Raw genomic sequence first — 26183 nt, 5'->3', positions numbered from 1 at the left:
CCTGGCAGTGTTTGTATCCAATCTCAGCCTCCCGGCTTCCCAAAATCCGGTTGCCACGAGCGCATGGCAGTTTATTTGGGACGAGGTCCAGACAGCGAGGCTGCAATAGGAGGCATGAAGGATAGGTCCAGGCTCAGTGAAAAAGAGGGCAGAAAAATAAGAACAAAAGGAGAGCCAACAGCTGGTTCTCATATCAGAGAGCTGTGTAGTAATGATTATGGTCTGGTCTGGTCTGGCCTCCCTCTCCTCCAGCTTTCATTTGCTTTGCGTGTACCCAGACTTACGTTACAGTCACATTGGGGAGCTGGGGCCTATCAAATCTCTTCCTGCAATTGGGAAAGGGGCATTAAATTGCAACAACAATCACTGGTACCGCTGTCTGTACCGCTAAACAGTTTCACATTTTGTTTGGGAAAATTTGGGTCGAATTGCACAGACGGTACCAAAATTCAATCACACACCCACACACACGGCTGTGGGAGGGAACCTCATGTAACTGGTATGTTAAACTTAGTGCCAGGATACTCCCCCATTGTCACGCAATCCCCTATAGACTGCTCACTGCCAAACAAAGATTATATGAAACCTTTATGCTGGGTTGTATGCATTATACACTGAACAAAAATATAAAATGCAACAAATTCAAAGATTTTACTGAGTTACAGTTAATATAAGAAAATCAGTCAATTGAAATAAATTCATCAGGCCCTAATCTATGGATTTTACATGACTGGGAATACAGATTGCATCTGTTGGTCACAGATACCTTGGAACACAGGAGTGATGGTTGCTGATAATGGGCCTCTGTACAACTATGTAGATATTCCATTAAAAAATCTGCCGTTTCCAGCTACAATAGTCATTTACAACATTAATAATGTCTACACTGTATTTCTGATCAATTTGATGTTATTTTAAATGGACAAAAAAAAATTGCTCTTCATTCAAAAACAAGGACATTTCTAAGTGACCCCAAACTTTTAATAACATACACTCCCATATCCTTTCTATCAATCACTTCTTCATCCATCTCAAACTATAAAAACTACACTGAACAAAAATATAAACGCAACATGCAACAATTTCAAAGATTTTACTGAATTACAGTTCATATAAGAAAATCAGTCAATTGAAATAAATTAATCATTCGCTAATCTATAAATTCAAATCCCTAATCTATAGATTTCACATGACTGGGAATACAGATATTCATCTGTTGGTCACAGATACCTTAAAAAACAGGTAAGGGCGTGGATCAGAAAACCAGTCAGTGTCTGGTGTGACCACCATTTGCCTCATGCAGCGTGACACATCTCCTTCGCATAGAGTTGATCAGGCTGTTGATTGTGGCCTTTGGAATGTTGTTCCACTCCTCTTCAATGGCTGTGCGAAGTTGCTGGATATTGGCGGGAACTGGAACACGCTGTCGTACACGTCGATCCAGAGCATCCCAAACATGATCAAATGGGTGACATGTCTGGTGAGTATGCAGGCCATGGAAGAACTGGGACATTTTCAGCTTCTAGGAATTGTGTACAGATCCTTGCAACATGGGGCTGTGCATTATCATGCTGAAACATGAGCAAATGCAATTGTGTTCGTTGTCCGTAGCTTATGCCTGCTCATACCATAACCCCACCACCTCGGGGCACTCTGTTCACAACATTGGCGTCAGCAAACCGCTCGCCCACACAACGCCGTCATCTGCCTGCTACAGTTGAAAACGAGATTAATCCGTGAAGAGCACACTTCTCCATCATGCCAGTGGCCATTGAATGTGAGCATTTGCTCACTGAAGTCGTTTACGACGCCAAACTGCAGTCATGTTAAGTCCCTGGTGAGGACAGATGAGCTTCACTGAGATGATTTCTGACAGTGTGTGCAGAAATTCTTCGGTTTCATCAGCTGTCTGGGTGGCTGCTCTTAGACAATCCCGCAGGTGAAGAAGCCGGATGTGGAGGTCCTGGGCTGGCGTGGTTACATGTGGTCTGCAGTTGTGAGGCCAGTTGGACGTACTTCCATATTCTCTAAAACAATGATGGATGCGCCTTATGGTAGAGAAATAAACATTAAATTCTCTGGCAACAGCTCTGGTGGACATTCCTGCAGTCAACATGCCATTTGCACACTCCCTCAAAACTTGAGACAACTGTGACATTGTGTTGTGTGACAAAACTGCACATTTTAGAGCGGACTTTTATTGTCCCCAGCATAAGGTGCACCTGTGTAGTGATTATGCTGTTTAAACATCTTCATGATATGCCACACCTGTCAGGTGGAGGGATTATCTTGGCAAAGGAGAAATGCTCACTAACAGGGATGTACAAATGTGTACACAGAATTTGAGAGAAATTATATTTTTGTGCGTATGGAACATTTCTGGGATATTTTATTTCAGCTCATGAAAACATGGGACCAACACTTTCAATGTTGCGTTTATATTTTTTGTTCAGTATATAATTACAATGACACCTCAATCTCCAACTCAGTCCCAAGTGGACTTTTTTGGCCATGCTTTGATCCAACAGAAACAGTGCTGAACTGCAGCCTTAAAAAAAAGAATGGATGGACCAGCCCACCCTCTAACAGCCACTATAATACCACTGTCTTGGTCTGGGACTGACAGGACAGCATCTGGAGAGATTTCCAGATACGTCAGACAGAGAATCTGGAAGAAAGAGGTCACCTATCACCCACGGACAAACTGGCACGGTGGAGTATCATTAAGATTATGACGCATTCACTGCTCTCCTTTTCAAGCCTACTTCAAGGCCAAGATATATATATATTTTTGGTCAAATAGCAGCAGCATGTACTACAACAGCACTAGGAGAGTTTGGATGGAGTGGACAGCAGTTTTCTTGCTGTATTTTTTTCTTAATCCTTACATACATTCTACAGAAAAAAATCTTAGAGGAAAAAGTAAGATAATATGAGAAAAGCTTTCTTAACATATTCCATCTATGTGGCCATGAAAAAAATCTGTGAAAGAATGAATTTATCTGATGTGATTTATTACACTCCTTACTCTTCTATTAAAGACTGCACAAACCGTCTTTGACGCCTTGATCACAAATGCCACAATAGATCAATTAAATAAACTATTTTATTGCAAAATCTATAGCCTGCAGTCAGAACGCACCTGGAAACAGAATCAGTTTGATTCTGTACTCTGAGATTTGGCTTGTCAAGTCAATGTCGGGGAAATTACAGTACATATGTCTCCATTACCCCATACCTAAACATGTTCATCTGGTCATTAGTGTTTGACCTAAATCCCGCTAACACCTGGGAGCCATGAAGCTAGCCAGCAGACACCTCAGGAATAAAACCCTATAACTGCCTGGTATGTGGGATCATGTTGCTAACGACGATCAAAGCCTCTTCAAAAGAGGCCATATGTGGCATAATGAGGCAGTTCACGCTATGAGAGGAAAGCTTTTACAAGGAACTTCACAGGATGTATGAAAGTGACACGCAGCCTGATGCAGCAGGGCCACTGGTGCTAGCTGCTCTACCTAAACCTGAAACTGGGGATGGATGTGGAGGTTTACTGGGCTGCTGCTACACTCCAGCAGCAGGAGTCAACCAGGGGAGGGATAATTGGAACAACCTGTGGCTGTGGGTAAAAGCTAGCTCATCAAAAGGTAGACATAATCAAACCTTATCTCCCCCCCCCCCCTTAATACATAGCTGCCACTGGACAGCATCCTCACTGAGAGACTTAGCTATCTGAAAGGCTACCTGGAAGAAATGAATATGATATATGCTCAACCCCATTATGAAGAACAGATAGGCATTGTATTACATGGGGGTTGGTAGGCAGGCTCTACTCAGAGTACAGAGAGACTGGGTAAGGTGGACATGAGGCTATACAATATCAAAAGGTTGGCGCTGTCTAGGAAAACTTAGTAAATCAGAAACAGTACCATGATTGAAATGGAAAGCTCTGTAACTCCGCTCTTTCAACTCTATTGACATGTTACTCCAGATTACACTATTTTATCCTCTGAAATCCCATTACAAGGACGAGCAATAAAATCCTATGTGAATCTCACTGCATGCTAAAATGTAAGCGGTGACCGTTGAGAGAGTTAAAAGATCCAAGGCAAAATAAACTTGTGGAAGAAAGAGAGAAAGTCAAGAAGTCATATATTCTGCAGCTGTTCTTCCTTAAAGCCAAGGCACTGACACATTCATGAAGTCCATCAAGTGTTGTTTATTGAAATTTGTCTTGCTTCCCTGTACTTAAAACTCTTCAGATTCTGTCTCCCAAGCTAAAAATGTCAGCAGGTCAGTAATTTAATAGTACACTTTCAAAAGAAAGGGTATGGTTAGGGTACAGTAATCTTTCCTGGGGTACAGGTAACTGGCAAAATAACGGAAACACTTCAGTAAATGAGGGCTACAAAGTATATTGAAAGCAGGTGCTTCCACACAGGTGTGCTTCCTGAGTTAATTAAGCAAATAACATCACATCATGCTTAGGGTCATGTATAAAAATGCTGGGCAGGCCATTATTTTGGCCAAATATTTTGTCTACCATGGCTATGCCCCCGAAGGATGACAATACCATCCACAGGGCACGAGTGGTCACTGAACGGTTTGGTGAGTATGAAAACAAATGTAAACCATACGCCATGGCCGTCTCAGTCACCAGGTCTCAACCCAATTGAACACTTACGGGAGATTCTGTAGCGGCACCTGAGACAGCGTTTTCCACCACCATAAACAAAACACCAAATTATGGAATTTCTCATGGAAGAATGCTTTCACCACCCTCCAAGAGTTCCAGACACTTGTAGAATCTATGCCAAGGTGCATTGAAGCTGTTCTGGCTCGTGGTGGCCCAACATCCTATTAAGACACTTTATGTTGGTGTTTCCTTTATTGTGGCAGTTACCTGTACCTTCAGAGGTACACATATGATCTCACATGGTACTGTTCAATACCTTTAAGGGTACATGTGCGGATAATCTAGTATATGGCACATTTTTGTAACCAATACTTTGAATATAAAAAGGTACAATCATCACACACTCTCAAAAAAAGGGTACTGCGAACGTACATTTTTGTTACCCAGGATGGAGACGTGGATTAGTAATTTTGGCCACCCGTGAGTGAAAGTGTTGTACCAGTTTAAGTGGTCTATGGTTATGTTAATTAAAGTTTGTGCATGTCCGTTGACAGTTCTGAAGTCTTTATAAAGGCTTACATAACTGCATGTGACAAATACAGGTAAGCTGTAATTAATACTGTACCAACCCAGACCTCTTGGCGTAACGGTTAAGGCGTTGGCTTGACAGTCACTGGACCCAGATTCAAGTCCTGGTCGGGGCTACCCACCGAATTCACTCCATTGGTGTCAGAAGTGGGATACTGGTAGTGTGAGCGATTAACCAAAATTTAATTTGGCTATTTTTCGTTTTTTAAATAACTAATTGATCAACATTGTAAATTATTTGAATTCCTTTTTGTTCATTTTTTTTTCTGCGAGCTTGATGCTCAGTTTCTGTAGAGATAAATCAGATCAAGCCCGAACTGTGCGATGTAGTAGGGAGTTGTAGTTTCAAACAGGCCAATATTCTACATAGTTTAGCGCAGAAAATGTGGTAATTAACTACAATGACCATAATACATTGTGCGCCCGCTTGCTTGTCTGGTCTGTGTGGAGCAGACAGAGAGACCACGTTGACGGAGATAAGAGAGAATGCGCAAGAGGGATAGAAAGCAGTTGCTTTGCGAGGTATCTCTACCTGAAAATACATGATTTAAGTGTTCGATAGTTGGTATTCAGAAGTCATAAAAGAATACCTTATTTACTACTTTGAAGAACTACTAAAATAATAAAAAAGTGATTTGTCAGACAGCATAGGTAGCAGCTCTATAGAAATACGATGATGACTTGGAATGAAATAAGAAATTAATCAAAGATAACAAATATTATATTGAAGTAATGTGAATAAATGATGGTTAGTAAATGATAGGCAGTCATGGACAGTCACTACCATCATGGGACTTTTATTAATAGTTTTATTCTCTGTTGTTACAGCATTCAACCCACATAATGCATGGTGCATTTAATGTCTAAAAAATATATAGAACCGAAACCGACCTCAAACAGCACTAATCACTCAGCACTAGATAGCGGAGAGGCGTGCACACGAGGGACTTTATATTGTTTTTGCAACTTAAAATAAACTATTTTGTTACTGGTGGTACAAACGCAAATATGTACCTTTTCCTTTTAAGGTATGAACTACAAGTGTAAAACTATATACCTATAACTAAATGGTACAACGGATGTACCTGACAGGGTACCACTACAGTGACAAGAGTTTATACCCATCTAAGTACAATTCTGTACCTTTTTTTCTGAGAGTGTGTTAAAGGACTCTAAACTTCAACTTGTGCAACCTTTCATGCGCATTGAAGTCAGCCCCTGGCACTGAAATGAAACAAAGTAATGAAATTAAAGAGACTGACACATTAGTAAAACTATGAATAGGGCTGTTTATTACCACCACACTAATAGTCATGACCGCAGTCAAATTCCATGTGACCGTTGAGTCACGGTAATCTCCTCTTATGCACTCTGGACATGCATTGGTAGTACCCAACTCGCGAACCCCCATCAGGTCCTAATGGCCTGGTGCTCAGGGCTCTATTGTCCCTCTAACCACTCTGACATCAATGCAAATGCGATCAAAAATCACATCAAACATATCATGTAAACAGTATCATGCTTTTAAAACCCACCTTTAGGCTACATTTGTTTGACCTCACTGTGATGATCAATTTGAAGAAAGAAGTTCAACAGGTTGAAACAGTGTTAAACGTGGTCATTGTGGATGTTGTTTCAAAGCCAAACATAAGGAAATGGACAGTGCTTTCTAAGGTGATGATTAATACAAAGCATTTAAGATGTTGCACGTAGAACACCCATACGTAGAGGCCCCAAGCACAATTTTTTTTAACCTGAATTAAAATGATGATTGTGCGTTTATAAAATACATAGCCTAACGCATATTACGCACGGCAAAAAACATAATTGGTCTGGCTTATACTCCAAAATGAAACAAATTCTAGTAAATTGCCTTTGAGTGTAGACTGTATTATTATGCATACTGGATGGACTGGTTACCTTATGCTACGCTGCAAACTTTTTTATTTGATTTTGAATAGCCTAGTAATAGAGCATGGTTTATATTTTCAGAATTAATAGGCTGACACACACCTTCAGCTACAGACTCTTACCACTGTGCGTTTCCATCTCCTCCTCTCCTTCATTCCTTTCTCGAGCCCCAAGAGATAAGGGTTGTCAACAGTTTAATTAAATATGCTTAGTGGTGAAAACATGTTACTACCAATATTCCCGAACAGATTTCACTTGCTTTCCCAAAATAAGCACTGGTTAGCTGCAGGAACATGGTTGGAGAGGCCATGGCATAAAGAGTTTGGGCGGAATATCACCTGTCGCACAGCGAGAGGCTGCTCCTCAAACAGTGGTTGATTCGTGAAGTGAAATAAGTGTTCTTATAAGCCCAGACATTTCTAGATTCAATCCGTAGTGAAATCTGAGTTGTGTTGGTTGCCACTAAAAAGAGGAGGACCCCAGCTGTTATTACAAAACCAGAGTAGCCTACCTGGCATGATTTAAACTGTGGGAAAGCGGCCTCCATTCGCTATTCCAGTGCATACGGATGACACGTCTTTTTTCCCCCTCCATTCTAAATATTATTATTTATTTTTTACATATTAATAAAGACAAGGTTCCATTGAGAATAGTCTGATGAGTAAAAATATGATCACTTGATGAGAGAATAGGGTGTGCAGCCTGATGCAAGGAACAGAGCTCAATCTTTTTTTGCAACTTTTCAAATAGTCAATAGCCTAGTCACATCATGCAGGCCATATATGTTTTGATTTCTAAGACATTTAAGGTTTGTATCATTCACAACTAAATTTGCCAAACACACTACATGTACAGAAGTATGTGGACACCTGCTCGTCGAATATCTCATTCCAAAATCATGGCCGTTAATATGGAGTTGGTCCCCCCTTTGCTGTTATAACAGCCTCCACTCTTCTGGGAAGGCTTTCCAGTAGATGTTGGAACATTGCTGCAGGGACTTGCTTCCATTCAGCCACAAGAGCATCGGTGAGGTCGGGCACTTATTGCCCAACACAAGTTGGGCAATAAGGCTTGGCTCACAGTCGGCGTTCCAATTCATCCCAAAGGGGTTCGATGGGGTTGAGGTCAGGGCTCTACAGGCTAGTGAAGTTCTTCCATACGGATCTCGACAAACCATTTCTGTGTCACGTTGGTATAAAGGGATCGGGAGACAGGCACAGGAATGTGTAATAGAGGTTTTTATTGACCCAAATTACAGCGTGCCATGTAAAGGCACGGGGACGAAGACCACACAAACGTATACAAAACACAGGGTTGAAACCCAAGCAAAAGAGCGAGGAGTACCTCGAATAAATACACCGGGGCGAGACCCGTAACATACACGCACACAATGATGCCACACGGGGCGAGACCTGTAATCATCTGCGCAATACAAGTGGCACAAAAGCCAAAACAACACGGGTACTCACACAACCTACAGACATTGTAATAATAATCTACAGGACAATGGTGAACAAAGGGCACACTTATACAATTACTAATCAATGGGAATGCGGACCAGGTGTGCTTAATGACAGTTACGGAGGGATCCGTGACATTCTGTATGGACCTCGCTTTGTGCACGGGGGCATTGTCATGCTGAAAGGGACTTCCCCAAACTGTTGCCACTAAGTTGGAAGCACAGAATCATCTAGAACGTCATTGTATGCTGCAGCGTTAAGATTTTCCTTCAATGGAACTAACGGGCCTAGCCCGAACCATGAAAAACAGCCCCAGACCATTATTCCTCCTCCACCAAACTTTACAGTTGGAACTATGCATTCGGACAGGTAGTGTTCTACTGGCACTCGCCAAACCCAGATTAATCCGTTGGACTGCTTGGCATTGCGCATGGTGAACTTCGGTTTGAGTGCGGCTGCTCGGCCATGGAAACGGACAGTTCTTGTGATGTCGTTGCTTCCAGAAGCAGATTGGAACTCGGTAGTGAGTGTTCCAACCGAGGACAGCTACGCGCTTCAGCACTCGGCAGTCCCGTTCTGTGATCTTGTGTGGCCTACCACTTCGCGGCTGAGCCATTATTGCTCCTAGACGTTTCCACTTCACAATAACAGCACTTACGGTTGACCGGCGTAGCTCTAGCAAGGCAGAAATTTGATGAACTGATTTGTTGGAAAGGTGGCATCCTATGAGGGTGCCACGTTGAAAGTCACTGAGCTCTTCAGTACAGGCCATTCTACTGCCAATGTTTGTTTACTGAGATTGCATGGCTGTGCGCTCGATTTTATACACTTGTCAGCAACGGATGTAATAGCCAAATCCATTAATTTGAAGGGGTGTCCACATACTTTTAGTGCAACTCTAAATCGAGCGTATAGGACCTATTTCAAATTCTAACTTTTAAGCTCCACATAGCCACTTCATATGCGCACACGCTCCAGAATGGTAGAAATATCCTTTCTAAAATTGTATAATATGAAATTAAATAATGGCACGGGACTTATAAGCATATCTTGTCTGCTAAATGAACAAGCCTACAGCCTATGGCATGGAGCATAGCCAGATAACATACAATAGGCAGACTAATATTCGGTTCTTCTGAAATACAGTTTCTTTAGACCTGCTTAAAATAAATAATGATGGCGTATAATAAATGGATTTATTAGACTTAAAAAAATGTGGATGTTCCAAATGCGTGCATTTGCATGACAATAACCGGCTTACAAAATGTCCTGACCGCCACAGCCCCAACTATGAAGAGATCAAACTTCCAGCAGTAACATAGAACAGATATGGTGAGAAACATTAAGAGAGCAAAAGTTACATAGTCTGGGAATCTGCTCTCTGACCTAGATTGCAACTGGTTTCTATGATGCCTGTTCTGCTGTGTATGAAGTGGAACTTAGCCCAGTTCCTACCTTGAGAATGTATTCCTGGCATAGTGCATGATGCTGTCAAAGTCATACACTTCTCCCATAGAGTCCACCTCCCCTGGCTCCATCTTCAAGAAGTTATACTCCTGTCCTGTGAATAGAAGCAAGAAAACAGAAGCTGAAACCTACCCCTACCTGAAATACTGTACCAGCAAACTGAATGGCAAAAGTGAGTGGCTATCACCTAGAAAGGGAAAACTATGTTCATCACAGAATCATGTGATGGTCTCATCATCGAGCCATAAAATAAGCTGATCTCATATGACATCTCTCCATGTTAGATGAGTGGGCTGTTCCATACACAGTTGTCTTACCTGGCTGGATGTTGTCCCTGATGATGCTGACATGTTCGTCTCTGTCGGGCCGGGTGTGCTCGTGCCAGAAACCAATCACATGGCCAAGCTCATGAACCACTATTCCAAACTTGTCACAGTTCTTTCCAATGGAGATGGCCTGTGGACCACCACCCCTGCGGCCCACATAGGAACAGCACCTGCAGGTTCCAACACACAGAACACAGATCAGGGACAGGTCAACAGGCAGGGTAACAAGCTAGTGCCCAAGACTGTGGTAACTGGCTACATAAAAGACACAAAGATGACAGTGTTAGCGCAAGAGGGGTCATCTTGCTTACCATGGTACTATCTAAGTGCTACATTTATGTCTACAGATCAATCATGTCACAAGAACTTTGTGAACTTCGTGTTACACCGGATATATAGAGCTTTACTTCCACAAACATGCAAGTGTAAACCAGAGGCAGTGAACAAATAACGAATAAGCCAAGGGAAGGAATCCCTGTTCGTAGAGTCAGGGTCTGACTACAACAGTTTGTGGTTCAACTGGCATCTTATTTTTTTTACTTTTTACCACTTTTTCTCCCCAATTTCGTGATATCGAATTGGTAGTTACAGTCTTGTCCCATCGATGCAACTCCCGTGTGGACTCTGGAGAGTCGAAGGTTGAGAGCCATGCATCCTCCAAAACACGACCCCGCCAAGCCGCACTGTTTCTTGACACACTGCTCGCTTAACACGGAAGCCAGCCACACCAACGTGTCGGAGGAAACACCGTACAGCTGGCAACCGAAGTCAGCGTGCATGCGCCCGGCCTGCCACAAGGAGTCGCTAGAACGCGATGGGACAAGGACATCCCAGCCGGCCAAACCCTCCTCTACCCGGGCGACGCTGGGCCAATTGTGCGCCGCCTCATGGGTCTCCCGGTCGCGGCCGGCTGTGACACAGCCCGGGATCGAATACAGTGGTGACATTCATTGATGCGTGCTTCACTGTAGATGGAGGGTTACAGTGTGTGACCGTAAAGGCTGGCTGCAGACTGCAGGGCTCTTTCTCTCCCTCCCTGACATGAAAGGCTCAGTGTGGGAGCCCGGTCCATGTGCACACACTGCGCCCCTGTGGGCCAACCAGCCTCTCTCTAATTACTATGAACCCAGCCAGGCTCTCCTGAGATGGGTCTTGAACTTTGCACAGGACAGATGGAGCCTGCTGAATATGCAGCAGGCCAGCCCAGAGCTCAGGCATTCCCACTGCTAACCGCAGCCGCCTGCGTGGATAATGTCATCCCTGTTACTCTGGAGGCCAGTTACCAGGAAAAAAATGGCTATCAACAGCTGGGTGGAAAAAGGGCAGTTTATGTTCCATATCCGCACTTTAATATGCTCTTCTTGGTAACTGATTTACTGTGTGTGCACAGAGTCAGAATGTAACACCATCAACGCTTCTACAGTTTTTGTGTAAACTCATTTGAACTTAAAAACATGCATAGCTGGGAAAAGGACCAACTATATCACGCGGAATAAAAGCTGGCGGGTTATGATAAAGCTTATGATAAAGCTGAGGAGGTCTCCCTTGGATGCCATTCAAAAAAAACACATGTGCTCAGTGAAAGATGAATCAGGACTATGAGGCACAGCAAGCATTCCTCAGGCCTGAATGGCCGTCTTTCCCAGGACTTGCAGGGGGCTGCAATTACCACAATTCATGCAGACAGACTGCGGACAGAGGGGATGAGCACGCACTAAAGGCCGATGGAGGAGAGGTAAGGAAAAGTACTTAAGCGATAAATCATTATGGCTGTGTGGATAAAGGAGTGTCATGTGTGAGCAGGCTGACCAGTTAGACTTCCTTCCTGAGGGATGCGAACCTAGACCTCCGTGGACTCACCCACATGGCCGGTAGGTGAACACAATGTAGCTCTCCTCTGTTGTCCTCTCCATAAAGGTCACACAGGTGTGCTTCTCCCAGTGACGCATGGCCTGGCGGAATATCGCCCGCTGGCTGCCTGAATGTGACGGGAAGAAGGGAGATCAGTGAGGCTGACGAACATAAGACACACGTAAAAAGGAGGATAGAATACTGTACCAATGCTGACAGCTTGCTCGTAGTTCTAGATCCACTGCCAAATTCATCCCAAGTAAAGTTAATCAAATGTTTTATGTACAATAGCTGCCAAGACATTCATTTTAATGTTGGTACTGTGAATGCAATTATGCTGAACAGACACCAGCTGCCACCTTTTAGTAGGGAACTATATTATAGGGCTCATATGAGAACCATAGGGCAAGTAAACATCAGTGATGATGTGGGACTTACCACTGAAGTTCCCACTGATGACATAGGGAATGACACCTTCTGGCCACACCCTCTCAGGCCTGGAGGTTGCCGCCCTTTTCCTGCGGTGTGATCCTTGCCGGTTTGGCGCCGCTATGTTTCGACTGGTCTCATTGGCAGAAGACCCTGTCATTCACAAAACCCAGCCAAAGATAAAGTTTGTACAATATAATCATAATCAAAAAGTTAAACTCGTGAGGACATGGTAAAAACCAACCACCTTTTTGTGGAATCTAGAATGGGCCGTAACAAATATTATTGAGTCAGAAATTGACCTGTTATGTGAATTGACAGTTCAGTTCACACAGACCATAAAATACAAACCATGAGAAACTTAAACATTTGAGACTACCACTTTTCAGCTGTTCCTAAATGGTAAAGAGATAATAACGACAATGAAGCGTGCTTTATAACTCCTGCTGAGCATTTTCTATAGAGCCGTCATAAACACTTTGAGAGTGCTGGTGATAAACATGCTGTTAGTTTATAACAGGTGTCATGGCCAACCAAGTGTTGGAGCCGAGCCATCACGTGGTGCTGAGTGGTTCATGCATAGTACACATCTTCCTGGCAGATGCACTGGGAGAGAGTTGCAAAGCCTCCTTTTATAATTGGCCTTGAGGTGGGAAAATGTGGGAACTATTTAACTGTATTAAAGCTATTTTCTTGGAATTGTTTGTATTGTGTCATTAAATGAAAATTCCACCCCAAAACTATCATTTGGTATTTGTTTCATTAGTCCATTGTTGATTTAGTACCAAAATGGTTGTCATGTCAGCAATCAAGTTTTCAAGATATGTAACTTTCTAAATACAGAATCATGCAAAACGCAGCATCATATGATACAAAATGCATCATACGGGCCATATTTTGAAAGTACTGGTACATATCTTGACAACTTGATTGATGATAAGCAAAACATTTTGAGACTATATCAACAATGGACTAATGAAACAAATACTAAATGCTTTGGGTGGAGTTTTCCTTTGAGACACATTTTAGTCAGCACTATATAATAGCACATGCATAAATGGAGTCAGACTTTTAGAACTGATGACAGGCACATCTATAAGAAAATGCAAGCTTTAAGCCTATGGCACTAGGCCGAAGTCTATAGTCTCAATGACCATGACTGGGTCAGCCTCACAGCTCTTGCTCACCTGTGGCTGTCTGATTGAAGGTCTGGACGGTCCGCTGGACCATGTTTATAACCCGGTCCACCTTAAACATGCGCATGTCCTCCTCATCCAGAGCAATGTCTCCCCAAAAGGCAGCTGAAACAGACACCGAGAGAGAAAGCATGTCAGACATATTTAAGGTGTTTTCACAATATTGGACATCGTTTTGCACCGTTTTGCACCGTCCATTAGCCTCAAGGTTTTCCTGCTCTGCAGTCGGACAAACCACGTGGATCACATAGACAGCCATTCAAACCAAGGGTGAAAAAGCTAGACAGTGATACACACGCGCACAACCACACACAATCCCTCCCCTCTCTTTAGCCCTCTCAAACAGACACACAGAGTTGTGAAACAGCAGTTATGTGAATGTTTGAATAACAGGAGAGGAGTGCGGTCTGAATCTCAGAGCTCTATAAACTCCAAGCTAAATAAATCATATTATCAGGGGAGGGAACATCTCTGTATGACATTCAACGGAGGACATATGAAATCAATTAATAAGAGCTACATTCAAAAGCTTTTAGAGCAGCATACCCCAGATGTGCTGGGTCAATCCAGTCGCCGCTACGAGAACGGAGGGAAAATGTCATGTCCTGATATTCTTGTACCGTTAATTAGTCCTCAAGCAGACCTAATACTGCGAGTTGCTGCCTCGATACTGTATATGGGGCACCTTGAACAAGTAATAGGTTTTTAAATGAGGCCAAGGAGAAGGAAAAATAACCAAACAGTCACCCTTTATGAGGAATATGCTTTATGGGATTCCTTTCTAAAATGTCCTATTTCTGTAGCATTTAGGGTAGGAGTCCTCTCCACAGAGACACGCCGCTCTGTTTTACAAGCTTTCAACACCAGCACGTTTGCTGGATTTACAGCCTGTTCTTTGTGAAGGAGTGGAGTGAAGGGGTGGAGGAAGGGAGGGAAGGAAGGCGGAAGAGAGAAGGGGTGGCAGGTTAATCCATGTCTGAACAGGAAGATGAGAGCAGGAGGAAAAGGGGAGGAGGAGGGCATAAAGCCTCACTGCCCACCTCATAACACTGTGGGGAAGAGAATGTGAGGAGGGCATAAAGCCTCACTGCCCACCTCATAACCCTGTGGGGAAGAGAATGTGAGGAGGGCATAAAGCCTCACTGCCCACCTCATAACCCTGTGGGGAATAGAATGTGAGGAGGGCATAAAGCCTCACTGCCCACCTCATAACCCTGTGGGGAAGAGAATGTGAGGAGGGCATAAAGCCTCACTGCCCACCTCATAACACTGTGGGGAAGAGAATGTGAGGAGGGCATAAAGCCTCACTGCCCACCTCATAACACTGTGGGGAAGAGAATGTGAGGAGGAGGGAGAAAGATTATCCTTTGAAAACATGTTTTCACTGTGTGTGAGGGTTCTACTCCTTGGGGATAGGAGGCAGAGCAGCAAGAGATAGATCAAGTCAGACCTAATGGAGTTCTCTGCTGTGGCTGGAGTGAATATGGTACTGATTACTGTGTGTTCACAATTTGAGCGTGAAAGTAGGTAACCCCAAGAATTACCCAGAGTTGTTGAAAATCAAGTGCAATAGTGAAAGATGGACAACTAGGAACTGACAAACTGTGGTCTAGGAATCAAAGTGAAAGCATATGTTCAGCGTGTATAGTTGTTTTTAGAACACTACAAAAGCATCTAAGACAAAGCTCTTTTATAACTGAGCTATCATTGGCCCGGCCCTTGATAACAGTCAGATAGTGGTGTGTGATTATCTCAAAGAGAAAGAAAACAATAGAGGAAAAAAGGTTTTGGCTTGTGTCCCTTATCCACCAGAGGAGAATTATTGAAACAGTATGTAGCTGGCTGAGATGCAGCCAGTCTCCCACAAGCAACAGAGAGGGTCAGAGAGGGCATGTTGTAGAGCGGTTGGGCTAGGCAGGATTACAGGCTAATGACAGCAATAAGAAAATATGTAGATCTCTGCCTGCAAGATAGGGCACGCTCAGAGTTCTGCGGGCAGGTTTGAAATACCAGAAGTCAAAGGGATCCTCGAATTTGCACTCAGAAAAATGCTAAATTGCTGTGTGTTACCAAATCCCCGAAACACTAAACAGACTATTCCTAATCAGCACTAATACAGAAACTCTGTGCCAAGAGTATATCTGATCATTGCTAGCTCCCAGCTGTCCATACAGTATGCAATGGATACAAACTGTCTTACTTCTTACTTTTGATTCCTAGAACTGACTGACAGCATTAAAGGATGAGAGAACAGACAAGCACTTGGACAAAACCAACATAAATTTGGGGCTGATGTCACAGAGAGGACAGCAAAGTACTCTTCCCTTTAACACAGTGGAAGATGTAAATGCAGCTGCAATTTGAAGAGTTACCCTGCTTTACCTAATTCTTAATGCTACAGTAATACTGCACTCAGTTAGTTATTAGCAGTGATTTACTGGCCTAATGCTAGAACTAACCACACAACAAGGTGCAGGATTGTCCCCCTACCCCCACCCCACTGCCCTACACAGAGGGCTAATGTATTCTTCGTCCATGGCGGACACCCACTCATCCACAAAACATTCTGGGGACAAGCTCTTAATCCAGCCTATAATTGTTCCCTGACAACAGCGAAGATTGAAATGAGCAAATGCACAGCCCCTGCGGCATTAGGCCTCATTTCCACAGGCTTCCCAGTCGTCGTGGAGAAGCTGCAGGTTTAAGGAAAATCTCGCAGCGATTGAGAATTAATCCCATTGTCTCCTGGCTTGAATTATCCACGGTCACAAACTGAATCTCTGGAATCTTCAATATGGGGCACCGGGCAGAGGACAGGATGGCCAGTTGTTTTTTAAACTGAAAAACCCCACTGTATGTGCACCCCTGTCAAAACAGACTAAGCAAAGAAAGACTAGTAGTGTAGATTCAAACCCAGAGAGAGAGCGCGAGAGAGAGAGAGAGTGGCAGATGGGAGCAGATCATTATTGAGCATAGCACTGCTGCCACTATCTCTCTCTTTCCAGCAACATTCATTAACTAAATGACAACAGCTGCAGGCATGGTATTAATATCAACAGGAATTTAAAAGATGAACAATTTGATCATTTCTGCTCTGATAGATAGTTTCATTCCAGTTGATAGATTATATGGTTTTCAGTGTCCTAACATAAACATCTATGATAGGAAAACACACAACAGGCATTTTTATCAGCGCGACACGCTCGGTGGCTGGGACAAAGATGGTTTTCATGTGGACATAATGTGAAGATAAAAACGGCCTTTGATGAAACATTTGATTGCACTTTGTGTGTATGTTACACTTTGGCCCTCCGTTGCAACCTGGACTCAGGGGTAGACTTTACATAGTAAATGCTAATCTGTCTCCCTCCATTTAGTATGATATACATGTTACAATTTGTATGGTATGTATTAATTTGTGGATGTCCATCATCCATTTTGTATGATATGTTACGTATTACAAGTCACATGATATGTTACGAATCCCAATTTTTTTGTGGCTAACGTTAGCTAGGCTAATGGTTAGGGTTAAGAGTTAAGGTTAGGGTTAAGAGTTAGGTTAAAGGGTTAAGGTTAGAGGAAGGGTTAGCTAACATGCACAGGAGAATGTAATTGCAAAGTTGCTAACTAGCTAAAATGCTAAAGTTGTCCGTGATGATATTCGAACACACAACTTTTGGGTTGCTAGACGTTCACGTTATATGTTGACCCATCCACCCCGACCAACCACCCTCCTTTCTTTTTTGATTTAAAGCTGCAATATGTAACTCACATAGAAGTATGAGTTATAGATCTGTCATTCTCATTGAAAGCAAGTCTAAGAAGCAGTAAATCTGTTCTGTGTGCCAATTCTATGCTTCCCGTTCCTAAGTTTCATTTTTGCTTCTTTTACATTCGATTTTTAACACCAGCATCAAAAAGCTGAAAATACAATATTTTTGGTAATTGAAAATATATTTCACAGTGGTTTAGATCATACAATGATTCTCTGTTTTGTCACAAACTGAAATTAGGCAAAGTATTAGAATCTTAGCAAACAGGAAATGGCAGAGCGATTTCTGCATAGTGCACCGTTAAGTAACCTTCTGTCTTATGTAACCATACTAAATTTAACATGTCACACTAATTTCAGTGTCTCGGATTTAAGTTTACTATGTTATGTCTAGTCTATGTAACCAGGCCCCCTCCCCCATAGCTGGAAGGAATGTCTCTTTAGATAATCTTAACCATCATAATCCCTTTAATCTCAGACCACCCCCATCAATCTGTGTCCTGTAAGATTACGCACAAGATCTCTATCAAATTAAACACCACTTGATTCAGGGAATTCCCAGGACATGGCCTCCTTAGTGTCAGACACACACCATGACTGACTGACACTCTTTACCGGCAATTGTCCCTGTGTGACTGCCAGGGCACCACATCTGCTACATCATCTAAAAATGAACACCACTGTCACACAACGGAAAGTTGGATCAGTAGGGCCACAGTGCAGGCAACGTGAGGCTAAGACCTAAAGACATCTGTAGGACTCAGTTTCCCTGAAGAAAAATTGCATTTTCCCATCGAAGACCCTGAGATGAGGGGTGGAGAAAAAAAACAGTTGACGTGTGCTTGAAATGCATTACAATGACATGGCGACGCCTTTCACAGTGACTGTGTTCTTTAACAAACTTTGCATTTGAATTCCAATGGAAGCCAATACTGTATTGAGTTAAGATGATTACCATCTGATGTCAGTACAAGTATCACTTTTCAGGTTTCATTCTGTGCCTGCAAACCCTATCTGACGCAACACATACTGGCTAAAATGAGACAACAGGGAGATACAGCAACAGGAGGCACAACGAGTATACTGTATCTTTAAAATGCCTGAGAGAAAAAAACAAAGAAAGCATCATGAATAGTGTGGCAACAGCATCTTACAATCTATGAAAAGCTTATAACTCCAGTAAGAGCTGGTTGGTGGAATTATGGGTGGGAGTATTTGAAATATTATGCCCCTTTCCTGTAAAAACAACTCCAGCTGTTAATCTTAAACAAATGCTTATCTTGACATTTCCTCACACTGCAACTTCAGCCCAAGGCAGGAGAACAAATTCAACTTGTATACTCATTTCAAAGATAACTAGGGTGTAATTAGGAGAGAAGTTCCAGAGAAGCCTCAAGCTAAAGCCCCAGATTCAAGGTGGGATAATACTCCAATAGAAGCCTAGAAGTCTCATCAGGCACCACAGCAGAGATCAGGCCAGAGTTACTGCCACTCCACTCCTATTATTGACACCATGAAGACAGCTTCAGCTGGAGAGCCACACGTCCAGAGCCTGTCTCAATTTACGCATTTCACACTCCATCAGGCCCATTAGCTAGATCTAATTTCCCAGATTTATCCATGTCTAAAATGTAAGCTTAATGTTGACTGACAGTGTTCTCCAATAACTTCCTAACTGTATATCCATAACATTTTCAAATAATCATTATAGAGTTCCATGATCATGTAACCATTGCAACACATTACATCTTATCACTAAATCTGCCACATCTTGGCAATGCATTGCTAGTCAAGAGCGCTAGCTACATAGCTAGCTACATAAGGTACAGATCTGAGATTAGAGAAGAGTTGCTTCAAATATGACTTGAATTCATTAGTCAAGCTGAGATATGCCTAAAGATGCATTGAGTCACAAATAGACTTCAAACCCTCTTAAAATATCCCATGAATAAAAAATAATGTTCAAAATCAAAAGAGAGACTTCTAAGAAACTACAGGTTGGGAAAACAATACTATATCCAGATGAACAGTAATGAAGATCAAATGAATAGTCAAACTGAATGACAAATGGGACTGAATTGTAAAGAAGTCCCCATTTTGCTTGTTTAGCATCTCATTATTGTTGCTTAATTGGGCGTGCTTTGAGTCATTTAAATGAGCACTCCCACGGCATTTGTTATTTCTTAGTGCTGACAACAACCAAATTGTCCCACTCCCCACAAATGCACACACATTATGGCACCCTAATCACCTGAAAACTACAGGAGCAAACCTGTTGATGTAAACTACATTGTATGTGGGGTGGGCTGGTTTGTATACATTTCATCTTCCATACATGGCTGCTTACCCTTTAGATAACTATTTGCCTTGTAATGATAATGGGTCTTAGAGCTTTCTAGGGGCAGGTCCCAATATGAACTAAATAATGAAATAGCGATGTAAAGTTTAGAAGTAAATCAACAAACCATATAACAGCCATTATCAAGCCATACTACGAGTAAAACATTCCTACTGCTTTTTTGCTGACTAGAGTCACCCCTCAAAGAGGTGCCTCCAGTGACAAACATCTGGTTCTTACTGTCAATCGCACTAGTAACTACATCGGTTTGAGAATAACCATTCACACTTCGCTATCTGTTTGAGAATGACTATAGACGCTAGGATCACATTTTGCATTGTGAGTTACATAAAGATCCAGGATTTGAACCCAGACATGTGAGCTCTCCATGTCTGACAAGAGAACAGGGCCTCAAGCAACAAGCTTCCTCTGGGTCATACTCTCAACAACTGAGGACACCTGAAATAAAATCAGGGAATTATCGAACTAAACTTGTCAGATGATAAAAGGCATCAGACGGCTGCCTGCCTTCGAACCATCCCTCATCACCCCATAATCCTGTGTTTATTATCAAGTCAGAGACTAGCTCATAGCCAAATGCACAAGTAAAGGCGGGAATGATTAAAGGCTTGGGTTATATGCACACATGCAATTCTCAGGGCCAGTAAACAGCCCCGGGATAAGCTGCCAAGCCCCTCTGAATGGGCTGCACTCACCTTACGCTGGTGTGGCCAGTCTGCCCAGCCTGCCCTCCACCTTCCAGCAGCTCTGCCCTGGCATGGTGTGAATGACCTACAGTCTGTGGGAACTGCCAGAGCCAGTCAGAGGGGAGAGGAGAGGGGCTGGGCGAGACGGAAAACCACTTGCATAAGCGAGGGCAGGGGGTTGCTTGAGACTGGTCTCCTCTCCCTCCCTATAGGCTACACAGCAGATGTCTCTTGGTAATGCTTAGAGTAGAGGAGCTCAAACACAGGGCAAGCCCGCAGACTGATGTCAGAATACAAATTAGGATACGATTTAAAATTCAGGAGACTCAACCCTTGCAAGACGCTCCTTGGTAGATTAAGTCATCTACCCCATTATAATCCATAATCAAATGTCAACTCAGTTTCTGCTCTCTTGAAGATCTATCATTATTTAAATAGAGAAGACATTGAGCGTGACTTGCTCTCATCCATTTTTTATATAGAAAGTGAGTGGATCTAATCTCAATGGGTTCTTAAAGTCTTAAATTAGTTTCTGGGATGCTACCAAGGTTGGAGCTCTGTGAACTAAGGCATTTTCCATCATTTAACTATCAGCTTTAAATGGCTTTTCCCAATATACATTTTATATGAATGTTAGCAAATATATTTTGCTCAAGTGAACCTAAAGTTAAATTATTTGTTTATTTTTTCGTTTAATCTTGTCAGCTGGAAAGCACACTGTCCATTGTATTGATCTACAACTAACCTTGAGCAGCAGATAGCTATCAAATTGACTCAATGCAATGGTGTCCTTAAGGGGAAATAAGAGTAGAAATCTATACAGGCACGAGGCCAAGTAAGTGAAGGAACACAACAGCAGTTTTGATTGCTGACAGTCATTGTCACCTTTTGCACTCTAGCATTGTGAACAAGTAAACTAGTGAGTGAGAGAGTGAGTCAGTGAGCGAGTCATTGAGTGAAGACGTTTGAGTGAGATGAAATATGGCTGAATCATAGGTGCAGCATATCTTTGGGAAAAGAGTACAAAAGTTGGATCCGGGTCAACATCAGCCATCCCTTGGATTATTTAACAAATGTAGAGCATGCTGAAGGAGCAGGTGGAAAGAGCTGGAAGAGCTGGGATTGAGGAGGGGAGAGGGGGCTCTGAGAGGCTTGACGTGGGTGGGAGTTATTCTTGCAACTGTCTCGCCACCACCTGTCCTAAACAATGCCCAGGGGTAACATTGAACATAATAACACTCTGTTCATAATGATGATGGGAATGGTATATCATCATTACTAAAATAAGTAATTATTTCTTGACATTTGATTGCTACAGCTCGTGACTTAGAGTCCCTGCCTAAATACACTACAGAGCTTGCTTGTTTTGGTAATTTGCTCTCTAGACAAATGAAAGACATCATGTTGGGTAAACGGGATACTCGGCAAGCTACAAATGGACACCATGGACCTTGATCCATAGCAAACACTGCAAATTACATCTTTGTTCATGTTGCATTCTCAATTCCAGCCTATACATATAATCCTTATTTGAAGACACATCATTTTTTACATTTAGGAATACCACTTTGGAGCACTTGTACTGATTGATTGACCCTGCTTCTGGGAGGCTCCTTACCTGGAGTCATGTGTAGGGCTTTTAATAAATTCCCTGGCTTTCCAAAAATCCTGGTTGGAAGATTCTGGATTTCCTGCTTATTCCCTCCTGATTCCGGGTTACCTCCAACCGGGATTTTGGGAAAACCAGGGAATTTATTGAAAGTTGCCTGAATTTTGCAACCCTAGTCACGTGTCAGTTATCCTACTATTTACAAGTGACATATAACAATTTGTCCTGACCACTGAGATAACAGATACTGATGATTTACATAAGGGTTGCTCCTCTAAACATATCTATGTAGGGAGTTGAGAGTAGAGGAAGCAACCTCTTGAACCCCCCCCAAAAAAACACATCACTCCTTACTATGTACAAGAGGAGTATAAACAAGCTACATGAAATATGAGCAGTGTGTGTGTGATGCATTCTGTACTGCAACACGCCACTTGAATTATAATCTGCCACTTGAATTATAATCTGCCTCTGCAGCAATTTAGAGTGGCTGGTATATGGTATTTTATGTCATGCTCAACCCAGCTTCTTCTCATTACAAAAATAGGACAAATAATCCAGGCCACTGGACTGATGAGAGAGGAAGAGGAGGTGACGGAGGACTGAATTGACAAGGACCTGAATAAGAGTAAGACTTTACACATGGTCAATTCCACTGTAACAGAATGATGCTAAGACTCTTTAAAATGTATGTAAAACAAAAACCACTGATTGAAAAGTTAAACAAACCACACGACTCTATGCACGAGGACTACTTTTAACAATTTCTGCTGAACATTTTACAAAAACACATTTACCTGAAGAACAGGGCAGATGCAAAGTTTGGTAAAAGAATGACGGTTTGTGCTGTTTGTGCCATCACTCTGTTTACCATGGAATTGCCCACATCCCCGTCCCCTGCATGATGCTGTCAAGCGAGAATGAGACATATACAAGCACCAAAACATTTAAGTACCAGGGAGAACTTTCAGAGGGGTCATTTCTAAGAGGAGCCATGTCTCTATCTGTAACATAAATGTATTCACCAGATGAGGAAAGAATCTCTCAGAATTCCCCAAAGACACTAGGAGATACAGTGAATTCACAGCACAGTGTTTATTACGATGACAACTGAGATATCCTCTTCTATGCAAAATATAGGCCTATTCTGTTATGAATGTTGACTTTATATATTTGGAGACATCAGCTAGACAGGGGATGGTGCAATCCGACACTTCAACAGAACTGGATGTAGCTAATCCAAATGTTTTGATTTAGTTTAATTAGGCTGCACTTATTGTCTGGATTATGAATAAAGACTCCTTCAACCTTGGCTATGGGAGAAGAAGACCCATGATGATGAGAGCAATGTCCAAGGAAACTTGCAGATAACAGCCAACATATAATTAGAAGAACACATACTATATGGATCCAATGGTTTTTAGAGGGGGTCAGAAGTGGAGATCATTCATACATAAGGATGAAATAGATCAGGGGTGTATTCACTATGAGCCAAACAGAACCAAACGGAAGCAAACGGAACGAAAATGGGAGGGACCTACCTGAATTTGTCCAATAGAAATTCTCGGGTTCGTTGCAAAACATTTCTCGTTTGGAGTAAACGGTTAAATGTTTTCCAACAGAAATTGCGTAATGAATACACCCCATATGTAGCATACAACACCCCAATCTCCAGCCGCTTGTTTTCAGTGGTCGCGTGAACAGCCGGTGAAGTAAATGCACGTCATTTTGCGCAATGACAAAACCAGGTGGGGAACACAAGAGCCTCATAATAACATAGTAGAATGCAGTGTTTTTCTTCACGACCAAGGCCTGGATAGACTAAGTAAATGTAACAACGGCAAGGATTTTAATAATTTCAACCGACAGTTCAATGGGTGATAATTTGGTGCTATCCAAATGAATCTTCCAAGTTAGGCTATACATTTGATTAAATAGGCTATTCTAAAAATGCCATATTTTTGACAACTACACAGACAGGTTATACATTAAATATACTCTTAACTATAGATAAAGATATGGCGAAACTTTAAAACAAATAGCATTTTCCATTATGTTCTTCCAGTAAAGATTCCAAACTTTTTTTCCATGCTTTGAAAAATGTACCCTGAGAAATTACATGGATGTCCTCGGTTTATTTCCACAAGTGCCATCTTTCCACCATGAGTTATGCCAACAGTATGTTACTATGCTCAATCATGTGTAAATCAGCAAAACTATGACAATAGGTCAAAAATAAAGAATCATAAAAAAAATCAATTTTAAAACTCGATTCACCGCTGTCATCTCCAAATGAATTTCCCTCACTTCCAAATACATAAAAGCATTTCGTGGCATGTTTTAGGTCCACATAAATGTTGGATAAAAAGCATTCCAAAAGCTTACCAGCTTTACAGGGATCCTTATAGTCGATCACATCTGAGGTGGCAGTGGGCTCCACATAGTAGCTTGTTTCTATTGCTTCTAGATCGATCGCCGATATCACGCAAAGGAAGGATAGAAGAAACAAACATCTCGTTGTGAGATCCATGATTCGTGAGTGAGGGGTACAGCAAAAGACGAGAAATAAGAGGTAAGGAACGAGAGGGACAGAAAGAGAGCGAGAGAAAATGGGAGGTTTTGGGGGAAATGAGATCTCTCCGGAGGGCGGGTTTAAAATCAGAGCTCAGCCTCTCCACAATGTCTTGATTCTGGGACAGTGATTCGCTCCCCTAGCCGTGCTCCGGGCTAGTGCATTTGCCAGCAAACTTCGGTGATCGTGGCACATCATCACGTTGGTATGTCTGGAGAGGGGCCACGGCTATGGGAAAATACTTTATATTAGCCTATATAAAATGATAACCCTTAAACTGAATGTATTTTTTTTTACACCTTCTGGAAAGCCTTTCAATTTTTACAATGTTTGAAAAAATATATAACATTTTACCAAAACATTTAATTTCAACACAGCACAAGATCTGGAAATGTGCGTGCATGGACAATATCCTGGAAAATTAAGAGCATCATTCTTATGATACCTCCTGGTCAATGTGTATGTTTTTTTTATGTGATTTGAGAGTCAGTAAAATCTCAAATCTATCATCATTCCAAAGCTACAAATCACCAAAGTGACATTTTGTGTATCATCATGCCCCTCTCTCTGCTCTTATAGTCCACACACGTGCACGCACACACACGTATACACTTTTATTCCTGGGTGACATTGTCAGATAGGGTTCCCTTACAACAGACACAAGGTAGAAATCTTCTGTATGCGACAGTGACCATTATCACAGCCTATTGAACATTACTATCACTTCATTAGATATCCAACTACAATTAGAGAAAAATAAATACATGGTTAAATAAAAAGGGAGTTACTGTGTATCATTTTAAATATAGGCAATGGTTTTTATTGAGTTAAGCGCCACCTGTTGCCAACACATAGAATTATCATATTTTACACTACAGTTATGGAAATATTTTACCTGCAGAGAAAACCCTGATCACTCATTGATTTGTTATCTAAAAATAAACATGAAGAATGATGAAACTATTTTAATGTGTACGTGATTGTGAAGAAACCCAAAAGGAGGGCATGACAAATAAGGTACAGCAATGGATTACTCAAAAATAGTAACTTAATCTGATTATTAGATTATTTTCATTTCTATCACATATATTATAAAAAAACTTGCACCAAATATTCAATAGAGGAATAATGAAACACAATGCTGCAGACTGATCATTTCCTAACTAACTGCCCACCCAACTCCCCAGCATCCTTGGGCCAATGCTGGCTCAGCTGCCCACTGTATCTTGTTGATGAAGTGGCATCACTGCTAAAAGGTCAGCTTCAATGTCAAGTTCCAGGGAAAGCTTTCCCAACCCTCATTCTTTGTGTAATCATAGGC

General features: G+C 42.1%; 1 protein-coding gene across 1 annotated transcript in view; it reads right to left on the bottom strand.

The window, feature by feature from the left end:
* LOC139545422 (bone morphogenetic protein 1-like) overlaps positions 1-24957 on the bottom strand; it is a 59159-nt gene extending 34202 nt beyond the window's left edge. The window contains exons 1-6 of the mRNA XM_071353171.1: positions 24676-24957; positions 13856-13969; positions 12678-12821; positions 12249-12366; positions 10380-10558; positions 10051-10156 (exon numbers count right to left, since the gene is read on the bottom strand). Of these exons, the coding sequence (XP_071209272.1) occupies positions 10051-10156; positions 10380-10558; positions 12249-12366; positions 12678-12821; positions 13856-13969; positions 24676-24820 (806 nt within the window). The 5' untranslated portion in view covers positions 24821-24957. The remainder of the gene's footprint in view (positions 1-10050; positions 10157-10379; positions 10559-12248; positions 12367-12677; positions 12822-13855; positions 13970-24675) is intronic.
* Positions 24958-26183: the final 1226 nt, after the last annotated feature.

Source organism: Salvelinus alpinus, chromosome 19 (assembly GCF_045679555.1).
Source record: "Salvelinus alpinus chromosome 19, SLU_Salpinus.1, whole genome shotgun sequence".
Classification (NCBI taxonomy): Eukaryota; Metazoa; Chordata; class Actinopteri; order Salmoniformes; family Salmonidae; genus Salvelinus; species Salvelinus alpinus.
The sequence above is the reverse complement of the archived record's forward strand: the minus strand, read 5'-3'. Positions and strand labels throughout refer to the sequence as shown.